This window comes from Dama dama, chromosome 23 (assembly GCF_033118175.1).
Source record: "Dama dama isolate Ldn47 chromosome 23, ASM3311817v1, whole genome shotgun sequence".
Classification (NCBI taxonomy): domain Eukaryota; kingdom Metazoa; phylum Chordata; class Mammalia; order Artiodactyla; family Cervidae; genus Dama; species Dama dama.
The window spans coordinates 76,939,519-76,952,402 of record NC_083703.1 but is presented as its reverse complement, the minus strand read 5'-3'; the positions used below and the strand labels follow the sequence as shown (position 1 = coordinate 76,952,402).

The following is a 12,884-nucleotide window of genomic DNA, read 5'->3' as shown; positions in this document are numbered from 1 at the left end:
CTGTCTCGTTAGCAACCTGGACGCGGATCCCAGATGCCACGTCAGAGCTGCATTTTCTGAAGGGGGGACTCCGGCTTCATTACTCTGAGGATTAGGGGCCGCCCTGTAACAGTACACGCCGCCCTCCTGCCTGAGGAAGCACGACCTGCAGGAGTCAGGGTCTAGCCTCCTCTGTCAAGGGAAGGTGGTTACTGGTGTTAAGTCACTGACTCGTGTCCAACTCTTGCGAGCCCATGGACTATAGCCCGCCAGGCTCCTCTGTCCATGGCATTCTCCAGGCAGGGATACTGGAGTGGGTTGCCATGCCCTCCTCCAAGGAATCTTCCTGCATATCCTATATTAGCAGGTGGATTCTTTACCACTGAGCCACCGGGGAAGCCCCAGAGGAGAGGGCAAGGAAGGTCAAGTTAGAGCTGTTGAACCTTCTGTTGGGGCTTCCCAGGTGGCTCAGGGGTAAAGAATCTACCCGCAATGCAGAAGACCGGGGTTCAATCCTTGGGTTGGATTGGATCCTACAGTCCATGGGGCCGCAAAGAGTCGGACGCAACTTAGCACACACATGCACGCACCCTCTCCTCCAATATGTAGTTGTTAGCCAGTCATCTCTTAACCTGGCATCAGTACGGACAGATACAGAGTCCTGACATGGGTCCAGCACTGGCTGGGAGAGTGTGTGCGCCCCCACCCCCCGCCCCCGGCCCCGGGATCAGAAACAGGAGAAACACACAGAGAAAAACGTTCCCATGGCCACTGCCAATTCCCGCCACACTGCACTTCAGCCAGGAGGTGCCCAGGCTTACCTCTGCTTCTCTATTTCTGCTTTAATTTCATCTGGTGGGGAAGAAAGAAAGGCATGTTAGGAGCAGGTAATGTGTATATAAAAGAAAACAAACAGAACAAAATATTGAAAGCTGTCTAAGTAAGGCGATGATGATCTTTCTTTTCCACATTTTCTATGGTAAGTATATATACTTTTGCTTTAGCATTTAAAAAAATTGTGGTAAATATGCTAACACAAAATTTACCACATTAACTATTTTTAAGTACAGTTCAGCAGCATTAAGGACATTTCTATTGTGCTAATGTATATAATTTTAATTTATATATATAATTTTATATTTTTTATATATATATAATTTCTATGAGTTAAAATTATTTTATGAACCTTTACCATGGAGGGTATATCAACTACATGGTTATGAACACAGTGTCAACACTCAGCAATCACGATCTCAAAGAGAGAGTCTTATTTCTAGGAGGACACGATTTTGTGCCACTGAAACAAGAACATCCTATCTAAACATGCTGGTTTCCCCCACATCCACTTAGTCGAATGCATTCCAATGTGGTGCGCTTGGCAGACTCATGGTATTATCAAAGCAGGCCAGTGAAGCCGGTCTACCTGAATTCCATGTATTCAGATAACCTCCAAATGGCCAGCCTTCTTTATACAATCTCTTGTGCGCCAGTGGTCTAGACACTGTGTTAGTTATCCTAGCAACCCCAGAACACAGTGCTGGGAGTGACAAATTTCCTCTCCCTGGACAACTCTATTCTAGACTGACTTTTAGGAAGTGAAAACCAAGTAACTGAACTTTACAAGAGGTGGCAATTTTAACCTTCGAGCCAACCTTTCAATGTCCTCTTTCTACACCCATAAGAAAGCAGAAGAGAAACATCTGGATGACTAATATCAAACATCTCACTCAAGGACGAGAAGGCCTGTGACACACTGGGTCTGCCCACAGAGCTCCGTGGTGTGGTTCCTGCCCCTCCAGGACCAGAATCCAGGAAGGGGCAGCTTTGGCCTCCTCCAGCTGAGGCCTCAGGCTGCGGCAGTGGCCAGGGAAATCCAGCCCAGGAGGCCGGAGGCCAAGTTTCCAGCTTGCAGAAATCAACATGACACAGCCTGGTGAGGTGAGAGGCAAGAAACGGGTTGGCAATTCCGGCAGAACTAGGTTCTGGCATGGATATCTCTCAGCTGAATGACACCAGGTGGGTTATTAAACCTCCCTGAATCTTGATGTCCTACTCTAAAAAAAACGAGCATGATGAAAAGCAGCTCCATATGCTCCAAAGACGGTAACAGGGCAGGTGGGTGTGGGTAACTTTTGAGAAACCCCGTGTTCATGGCTAAGGCAGCGTCAAGCATGCACAGGTGGTCAATAAACGTCAGCTCTCTGGCTCTTAAGACAGGAGTCGGTAATAGTGCAAAGGCTCTACTGCCATCAGTGAACTGCAGAGAGCCAAGGGAAAGAAGACAATTAGAGGAACACAAATCACGGTAACAGCTGACATTCACAGGGGCATGGACCCATCTGGTCCTCCTTACACCTCCGGAAGACAAGAGACTCATCTCCTAACCATGTGCAGGTGGGGGATCTGGGCCCAGAGAGGTGAAGTCAACTGCCCACGGTCACAGCCAGGAAGCGCCACTGCGGGACTCACAGCCCGGATGTCTGCTCCAGAGACGGAGGGAGGGGGGAAGGGGAGGAGCAGATGGCGGGGCACACCTGCTCTGGTTTATTGCCCCGCGTTTTAATAGGCCCTGCTCTCCCAAATGCCAACTGGGCAATTAGCAGCAATAAATAAACAGGCTGGAAAGGAGGGAGACCTGAGCGGGGTGTGGCAGCTGCAGCTGCAAGGCCACGGTGTCTTCCCGGGAAATGCTTTCTGGGAATCACTGTCCTGTACGAACCCCTCAGGTCACACCTCCTGGTTCATCGATGACTTTGGCACCAGCTCACCTTCTTCTGCTCTGCTCCCAGGCTAGGTCCAACAATGACCATGACCAACCTCAACGACACCATCGCTGGTCAACTACACCAAGGTTCCACAACATCCCTTGGAACCTTCACGTCCCCGCCTACATTCGATCTGCTACACCCCCTCCCCCACTATGCAAATCCACAAGGCCCTCAATCCCTGGCCCTCCCCCCAAGCCAGCCCGGAGCAGCTGGTCACACTCTGAATCTTGTCCCTGTTTGGAACTTCCATCTCTTCCCTGAACCTGCCCACCTCCTGTCCTTCCAGTTGACCTACTTACTGCCCCCGGTAGGACCCTTCTTTGGCCGGTCAGATTTGACTAGGCCAACTTGTCAGCTTTCCCTTTCTTCATTTTTCCAGGACAGATCCCATTAGCAGGATTGTAATTTGTTGCTGTTATTTTTCAGTTTCTAAGTCATGTCCAACGCTTTGTGACCCCATAAGACTGCAGCACGCCAGGCTTTCCTGTCCTTCACTGTCTCCCAGAGTTTGCTCACACTCATGTCCGTTGAGTTGGTGATGCCATCCAACCATCACATCCTCTGTTGCCCCCTTCTCCTCCTGCCCGCCATCTTTTCCAGCATCAGGGTCTTTTCCCAAGAGTTGGATCTTTGCATCAGGTGACCAAAGTATTGAAGCTTTAGCATCAGTCCTTCCAATGAATATTCAGGGATGATTTCCTTTAGGATTGACTGGTTCCTCTCCTTGCCAAACAATACGCTTGACTTGCTCTCTGACCTTCAGTGTTAACTTCTGGCCAAATCTCAAGCTTGTATGACCATCCCCTTCTGACCAGTCTCCACCCAATGACAGACCTCTGACAGCAGGGAAAGCCGGCAGGTCTCTAAAGGCCCCAACGACCAACCACAGCAATACCTAGACACTGCTGGTTAAGCCCACCCTCTCTACCTCTCCAGAGACTACTGTGCATCACGTTCTCTCCTCAAATACCCTCTCCCTCTTGATGTCACCATTCCTCTTTACCCACAACCAATGAAACAGCCGATTTCATGCAAAAATTAAAAGCCACAAGGAGACTCCTTCAACCTCCTGTGAGCCAATACATAAACTGACCAGCCCAGACTCTCCCCTGCTGGAAAATAGTGTCAAGTCCCTCCACCTTTGCAGTGTCCCATCCCTACTGCCTTCTGAGGAACTATTTAAATCTGACCACTTCTCCCCACGGGGGACCACCCCCATTATGCCAGGCCAAGCTGTCACCATCTCCTGACTGGACCAAGAGCCGCCTCTTAACTGGTCTCATGCCTTCAACTCTCACTGTTCCTCATGGCCCAGAGCGTTCTCTACACAGCAGCCAGAGGGATTTCCTTAAAATATAAATCAGATTATTTCTGCTCAAAATAGATTATCCATAACCATTATAATGTAAATCTGATAACATCTGCACCTTTGCGCAGAACTCCACTGGCTTCTCACCTCACACAGAGTAAAACTCACAGTCCTGATCTTGGCCTCCAAGCCTCGGAAAGATCTGGACCCCTGTGACCCCCCCCCCGACCTCACCCCCCACCACCCCACCCCGGCTCACTCACGGCCAGTTCCTGTTCCAGGGCCTTCGCACCAGCTCCTCCTCCCTCCCGGAAAGCCCTCCCGCCCCCAGACATCCACAGGCTCACTCATCGATTCTTTCAGACGACTGTTCAAATGTCACCTCTTCCCTCGTTACCTGAAACTGCCACCCGACCCCTCCTTGTGGTTCTGCACTACCTTACTTACCTGCCCGATTTTTTCACTTTACACCAATTTTTCTAGTCTTTCGCCACATTATTTACCACTTGTGACATACTCTGTTTCACTCATACTCTGACTTCCCCAGCAGAACATAAACTCTGTGACAACAGAGCCTTTGGTCTGCTCTGGTCACTGCGGAATAGCCAGCATCTAAGAATTCCTAGGCGCAGAGCAGGCGCTCAGTTTGTTCAATGAATAAACTCTCCTTTTTCTTAGTTAACCTCTCCCTCAACTGGCTCCCTTCCCAATGATGTTTAAACAAGCTCAAGTCTCTTCTACCTTCAAACAAAGATAAAAATAAAGCCAAAACCCCCTCCATGATCCACATCTCTCTCTTCACACCCCAGGCAAACCCTGGGAAAGAGTCGTCTCCTTTTCCTCACCTCCCACACCTGTCCCAACTCATTCCAGTCTGGTTTTCACCTTCACTGTGTCACCAGCACAGCTCCAGCTAAGGTCGCCCATGACTCGCAGGGCTCTAAAGCTGATGGGCAGTTTTCCAGGTGCTGTCCGACTTGACCTCTCCACAGCGATTGACCTTACTGACCTCCCCTCACAGAAATCTTCTCAATTTGAGGGCTTCTCTGGTGGCGCTAGTGGTAAAGAATCCGCCTGCAATGCAGGAGACATGGAGACGAAAGTTTGATCCCTGGGTTGAGATGATCCTTTGGACAAGGAAATGGCAACCCACTCCAGTATCCTTGCCGGGAAAACCACATGGACAGAGGAGCCAGGGGGGCTGCAGTCCACGGGATCACGAAGACACGACTGAGCAAGAGTGAGCACACCGCACACCTGGCCTCGTAAGCACACGTTCTCATTGGCCCTCTGCTTCCCGCCCCATCTCTCCTCCGTTTCCTTGGCAGACTCAGCCTCCTCTGCCCAGCCAGGCGGGCCGGGGCTCCTCGGGCCCAGGCTCTCCTGCCTTTCCTTTCTCAGCTCTTCCTCAGAGGCATTCGCAGCCTTCCTGCCCCTTCAACTCCCACCTGGGCTCGGATGACTCCCCAGTCCTCATTTCCGGGGCAGGCCTGCCTTATGAACATGAAGCTTGTACGTTCATCCGATATCCAAGCCCCAACTCAGACCAAGCTCCTCCAACCACCTCTCTCCAGATGGTCTTCCAACCATCCTAAGGAACTGCACCACCATCCATCCAGTTGGGTGAGTCAGACACGTAAGAGTCAGCCTTACTGATCCACATCCTGACGTTCTCACCCAATCCAACATCAGGTTTACTTGGCTTTACCTTCAAACCAGTGCGGAATACCTTCATTCCACTCTGTGTCTACCGTCACTAGTCTAAGTCTGGGCGACCAGCATGTCTCCCCTGGATGATGATAACTGCCTCCCTAGTGGTCCCCGGGCATCCCCTCCGGGTTTCCTCAAAGATGTTCTGAACATAATGGCTCAAGTGATCTTTCCAAAATACTAACGTCTTTTTCAACTTCTTCCCTGTTTAGAACTCTGCGGTATTATCTCACTGGTATTGGTCTAAAAATCAGACTCCTCAACACAACCTCCAAGGTCTTGTATGCTGGGGCCCTGGACTACCTCTCCTACCTTATCTCTAAACCCTCTCCCCCTTCATCTACCATGCCCCAGGCACACAGTGGCCTCCTTTAGTTTTTTTTAATTAATATTATTAAAATGTAAAAAAAAACCCAAACTTTCTAAGGGAACTGTAGAATCACAGGCAGTTGTATCTTCTAGTTTTCCTGAACGGTCATATTCCTCTCTGCCACAGGGTCTTTGCCTGTGCTCTTCTGCCCCTGCTGCCAAAGTGCCTCTCACCCTAACCTCTTTAATGTTTATCATTCAGCTCTTACGACTTCCTCAGGGAAACTTCCCTTCATCCCTTGTCCACTTCGCCTGTGGGATCAGGTTTTTCTCCTTCACAGGACTTGTCACGTTACTGGCATGACTCAGAAAACGTGATCACTTGAACAGACCCCTCCTTCCCCATTAATTCCAAGTTCCATGAGAACGGGGTCTTTGCTTTCTTTGTATCCTGACAGCAGGTATGACACCCAAATAAGTATCTTCTAAATGAATGTCACTCTGGTTCAGTCAAAAGACAAAAGGACTGTACAGAGAACAAGAACACACTGACCATTCTTTAGGAATGAGGAAAATTTTAAGACTTCCAGGTCCCGGCATAAGAAGGCTGTTCTACAAGTCTAGAAAACCTAATGAAATACCTAATAAAAAAAGCCCAAAGACTCATTTACAACCAAGACAGTAATCTCAAAGAAGCTTCTTACAGAAAGACTCCAGGAATGAACTAGTAAACATTTAAGTATTTTCTAAGATAACCTTGCTGGAAAGAAAGTCAAGTATTTTCCTGGCAGGCCCCCTAAGCCTGGTGAAAATGGTAAGAATTAAACACAGTTCTGAGCTATTTATATGAGAGACTCCATGTACTTGCTGATTAAGTACACGTTTTCACAAGTTTGCGCTTTTCCATAAAGAATGATCTTACTGTTTTCCCCAGCACCGCTTACAGAGTCTCCCCTGAGATTTACAAGTACGGGGCAGAGCTCTAAACTCTTCCAACCACTTGCCTTGCTGGTGTTGAAATGTCAGAGACCAGCAAAGACATCCATAAACCAACTAATAACGGAGGCAGAGAAGAACAAGCATTCAGTTCCTTGTCCTTAAAATAAAACCACCAATGTCTCTGAACTTTGTAGGTCATTTGTTAGGTCCCAGGAACTGTTGTCAGTTATTTATTGTGTTAGTTCATGTAACCTTTACAATAATCCTGTGACACAGGTATTATCACCTTTCTCATCCCAGGAAACCAAGGCTCCCAGAAGCTAAATTATTAGTTCAGGACCACAAGACTAATCAATATGCAAAGTTTCAAACACAGCTGGCCAATGAACTTTCTGCCAATCCAATAAATAAATCCTTTTAAATAATCAAAATCCAATTTTTAGTGCTGCTTCTAGACAGAGGACCTCCTCCTGCAAAACAATCATAAACCTTTTCAACAAAAAGTAATGTCAGTTAAAAAAAGAGTCCTACTATTTCTCAAAATTTTTATAATCCATAGCACTCATAAACAAATGTCTAATCAAAACACCAGACTTTGCTAACATTAAAGTTTTATTCTGTATTCCAACTGAAAGCCTTACTTTATGATAAGGGATATTTTTGTATCCCTTATTTTGTGTTTTTCAAATTTTGCACTTATATTGGGTGAGAAGTTATTTTGAACATATCAAAGTTAGAGGAACAACAACAGCATACAGGGAAAAAGGCAACTTACCATGTTATATGGTCATGTGAATGCTCCATGTTTTTGTATATTAATATGCAACTAAAATTTATGCCCCCCTGTAGAAGGAAATGTGGCTTCCCAGGTGGTGCTAGTGGTAAAGAATCTGTCTGCCAGTGTAGGAGACGTTAAGAGATGCAGGTTCGATCCCTAGATCAGCAAGAGCCCCTGGAGAAGGAAATGGCAACCCACTCCAGTATTCTTGCCTGGGGAATCCCACGGACGGGAGCCTGGAGGGCTACAGTCCACAGGGTCGCAAAGAGCTGGACACAAATGAAACGACTTGGCATACGTGGAGAAGGAAATGGCAACCCACTCCAGTACTCTTGCCTGGGAAATCCCATGGACAGAGGAGCCTGGCTTTGCTACTCTGGCAGGGTCAGAAAGAGTCGGACATGATTTAGCAACTGAATGAATGAATGAAGATTTATGAATGTACTTCCTTAACTGGCTGCTTCTTTGAGTTTTTCTATCTTTTTAAAAAAAAAGAATAAACCAGAGCACTCCTGTGATCTACACTTCCCTCTTCCCCTTCACAGCAAAGCCAATCTTTGGGAAAGGGTTGTGTGTTGCTCACCTCCCACTCACACCTCAGCCTACTCTGGTCTGGTTTTCACCCACATCATGCCAACAAAACAGCTCAAGCTAAGATCACCAGTGATCCACATGTTTCTAAACCCTGTATATTAGACAGAGCCACAAGTCTAAAACTGGACCTTATGACTTATACGCCAGCTGCACGTTGTGGTTGCTGCCCACCTGGCTGGGCAGACGCGGGCAGGCTGCCCTTGAGCCTCGGTTTCCCTCTGCCCGCTGTATCCAGAGATGGACATCAATTACACGTCACAACTCCAGAATGAGTCAGAAGGGATTTACTGCTGATAAAGAGACAGAGGTCATAAATCAGAAAGATTTAATACCTCAAATGAAGCTTATGGGAAACCAGCTCTTTACTCTCATTTTCTTCTTTTTAGTCCCGAAATTAAACCAAATACGTATGCAGTGAAAAGATTCAGAGAAAAAGCTGTGATCTTTTTGATTACAGGCTTTCAAATACTACACCTCAAAATTCAATTCAACTGTATTCAAAAAATATGGTCTCTTTACTTATTGAAACATTACCAAACCATCACTGCATAGAAACTTCGCCGCAACATAATGACTGTTTAAGGCCCCATTGAGCACCTCACACAGCCTAAGAGCTTCCTTACGGAGAAGCAATGGTGCTGGTGGTCACCGTGGGCTCCAGAGCCAGGCTGCCAGTGTTCACAGCCTGGCTCCGCGGCTTTCTGGTTGAGTTAGTTGGCCGAGTTCTTTAGGCCTCAATAAGGATAATGATAGTAAGAACTAAACTGCATGTAGAGCACATGGCACTGTGCCTGGAACACAGAAATGCCTAGTACATGGTTGATATCACATAGCTATTATATAACATGTGATTTTTAAAAAGTCACTCACTTGACTGGGTGATAATGATGCATCACTATAAAAACGTCCAGCTCCGGTGAGGGATGTTGGTAATAGCACGTGTGTCCGGGGGGCGGGGGGGGGCAGGGGCTAGAATATGGGAATTCCTTGTACCTCCTGTGCAGTTTTGCTGTGAACCTAAAACTGCTCCAAGATTAAAGTCACTTAATTTCATGCGAAAAACACAGTATGTTTAATGACAGCTGACAGTTACAGAGCACTCAGCCCTTAAACGGCCCTTTGTGGGTTAAATGATGAAATAAGACACTGCAGCTCTTATTCATGAAGAATAATGTTAGAACAATTCTGTTCAAGTTTTGGAGATTTCAAAATCTTCCCACACCATTTAAAAACACTCAGATTATCTTGTCAAGTCTCTAAACTTCATAGTTTTTTTAAAAATTTATTTTTAATTGGAGGACAATTGCTTTGTAATGTGTTGGTTTCTGCCGTACAATGTGAGTTGCCCGTAAGGATGCATATATCCCCTCCCTCTCGAGCCTCCCATCCCCCACCCCATCCCTTTAGGTCATCACAGCACCAGGCTGAGCGCCCTGATCTACAGCAGCTTTCCACTAGCTTCTAGTTTACACGTGGCAATGTGTATATTTCAATGCTACTCTTTCACAGTTCATCCTACCATCTCCTTCCCCCACTGTGTCCACAAATCCATTCTCTTAGTCTCTAATTCTGCCCTGCAAATAGGTTCATCAGTACCATTTTTCTGGGTTCTATCATAGGGTTTAAGACCAGAAATATAAAAAGATCATGGGAAAGAATAACTCTCAAGTAAGGCAGTTGTGAAAGGAAGGTTTAAAAATGTGATTATATGCTCCAACTGGAGGGCTGAAAGGTTCGAGATTATTAACATATATCAAAACTTCATTATGAAAGTAAAGAGCAACAGCATCCCTGAGGTGATGAATACTCTCACAGGCTCTTTTGATTTCTCAATAAAGGCTGGAAGGTCACGATCTTCTAACTGGGCAGACCCTACCTGTGCATTTGGCCGTTAGTGAAGATGAATGCTATTCAGTTGCTCAGTCATGTCCGACTCTTTGTGACCCCATGGACCCCAGCATGCCAGGCTCCCCTGTCCTTTACTATCTCCTGGAGCTTGCTCAAACTCATGTCCATTGAGTCGGTGTTGCCATCTAACCATCTCCTCCTCTATAGTTCCCTTCTCCTCCTGCCCTCAATCGTTCCCGGCATCAGAGTCTTTTCCAATGAGTCGGCCCTTTGCATGAATCCCTGAGATTACTCCAAACCTATTCATCCTGATCATCACTGCTTTCACAAGGAACAATTCCTGTCTTCACTGAGCTAGGCAAGTTATTACTCTAATAAACACAGCCTTTTAGTCATGTAATTACATTCTTATTTATTGCATCTACAAACCAAATGGAGCAATAAGTCATTCCTGAATGAAGAACCAAACTAAGTTAAGAAGATCAAGCCAGGTGCTTACAGTGTCTGTGGCTTGTCACAGCTCCAAATAATAAAGATAAACAGCACAGGAAGCCTATGTAGTGTACCTACTGCATGCCGAGTGTTGTGCACATGTCAGTTAACTTCACCTTTATAAAAGCCCCATCAGGAAGGTGTAACATCTGTCCAAGATCACAAAGATAGCAACTGGAAGGCAAGGCATTTGAAGCCAGGCAGGCGAGTCCAGAGAACACACTCCAAACCCCTACACCACACAGCCCCCGCATCCCCCGTTCCCTCCCAATACGCCACAACTGCTGGAAGGTCACAGAAGCTGTTTCCAGGAACAGCTCCTACTGGTCAACATTTCAACTTTGAGTGGTCACTTACAGCTCCTCTTATCAAAATGATAGGTAATCTCTAAAACACTCGCCACGCTGCAACGCTTCTCGTACACAGCAACGATTCAGCTACTTTTCGGGCTCGGGCTCAGTCATATCCGACTCTTTCCAACTCCATGGACTGCAGCCCGCCAGGCTCCTCCGTCCATGGGATTTTCCAGGCAAGAATATTGGAGTGGGGGTGCCATTTCCTGCTCCAGACAGGGATTGAACCTGCATCTCCTGCACTGGTAGGTGAATTCTTTTACTGCCGAGCCACCTGGGAAGCCCCCTTCAGCTATTTTTATTGGACACAAAACTGGGCCTTGAGATGCCAGATACTTCGCTATATGCTTTTTTCTGCAGTCCTTTATTACTTAACAGCAATGACACACGAGTACTGTCTTTAAAAAAAAATGGCCAATTTAACTCAACACTTTACACAGATTACAATAATTACCCAATTTGATGATGAGCTACCATGACAATCAGCTATTCAATTAACCTGTGTCAATTACTTACTTTATAGGCTATTTTTTTTAAATAACATTATATGGGATATTTTATTTAACTCATCTATATTATTTGACAAGAAAAATATTTTTAACGGAGAATTTCTATTTTCAGTACAGGCTATTTCTTACAATTCACTACCAAAATACTGAATGTGCATTCCACAATTCGGGTTGGAAAAAGCTGAAGTTCTCAACAAAGATATTATCTAAAAAGCTCCCAATGTTAAGGCTCTTTTTATAACCCATGTGATGATTTTATAAGTAGGTTCCAACAAAGTGATATATGATTTGGTGAAATTTTGATGTTAAGTTTTCTGAAGGGTAAATGAAAACTTTGCCAAATAACTATTTTCAAACTTATGGAACAATTCACTTAAAGTAACAGAGGATAGAACGCAGGCAGATTTCGAAGTGGAGTTGTAAGTATCCGGCTTTCACCTAACTGCTTTGTAGGGTTTATCCTGCATTCCTGATAAAACAGTATCCAACAGTTAGCCTTGGTTTTCTGAATAAAAAAGCTTTACAAATCTAAATCTCAGTGAGTTCCTTCAATTGATCCTGAATTTCTCAGGACTAGCAGCTGTTCCCAGATTATCTCAGCAACAACCACCTTTGTTATCAATAGTTCTTGATCCTTGAGGGTGTCTCAGACCCACAAAAGCTAGGGCCCTCCTCCCAGAAAAATAACTGCAAAGCTCACAAAACCATTCCTAGGCCCCAAGAGAAGACTCCCAGAGTACTTTGCACCAAATGAAGGGAGAAAGATGATGGTAACCTCAAACCTCAAAAGCTGACAAAGAAAATCAAACTTTCCATTTACTCAGTCACTTGTTAGGAAAACAGATCTTTTTACAGATTCCAAAGCAAAGGCATTGGGATGGCGAATTAATATGAGAGCTGACTCTGGTCAAATGTACTGATCCTCACCTCCTCTCCTCTCCTGAAATTCCACGTGGCTGATACTTCCTGACTTTCAATACTTGGCTCAAATGTCCCCTCCTCAGAAAGGACTTTCTTGACCATGCTGTTTCAGGCCCTCTTTATTACATTTTGCTCGTTCACAAAAAATTTTACAAAAGTAATTACAAAAAAAATTACTAGTACAGAAGTATGTATTAGTATTCAAAAATGTCTCATTAATCTTTAAATTTACTTATTTCGTCTCCTCTATTAGACTATAAGCTCTGTAAGGGCAAACACCTTGTCTGTCTTCTTCCCCACTGTATCCTCAGTGCCTGGTACACAGTGGGCATTTGATAAATAAATATTTGCTGAATGGCAGAAACTAAAAGACAG

General features: G+C 45.6%; 1 protein-coding gene across 3 annotated transcripts in view; it reads right to left on the bottom strand.

Moving 5' to 3' along the window:
- Window positions 1-12,884, bottom strand: part of ARFGEF2 (ADP ribosylation factor guanine nucleotide exchange factor 2) — an 81,367-nt gene that overhangs the window by 67,579 nt on the left and 904 nt on the right. For all 3 annotated transcript variants that reach the window (XM_061127443.1, XM_061127444.1, XM_061127445.1), the window contains exon 2: window positions 801-831. In XM_061127443.1, coding sequence (XP_060983426.1) covers window positions 801-831 — 31 coding nt within the window. The remainder of the gene's footprint in view (window positions 1-800; window positions 832-12,884) is intronic.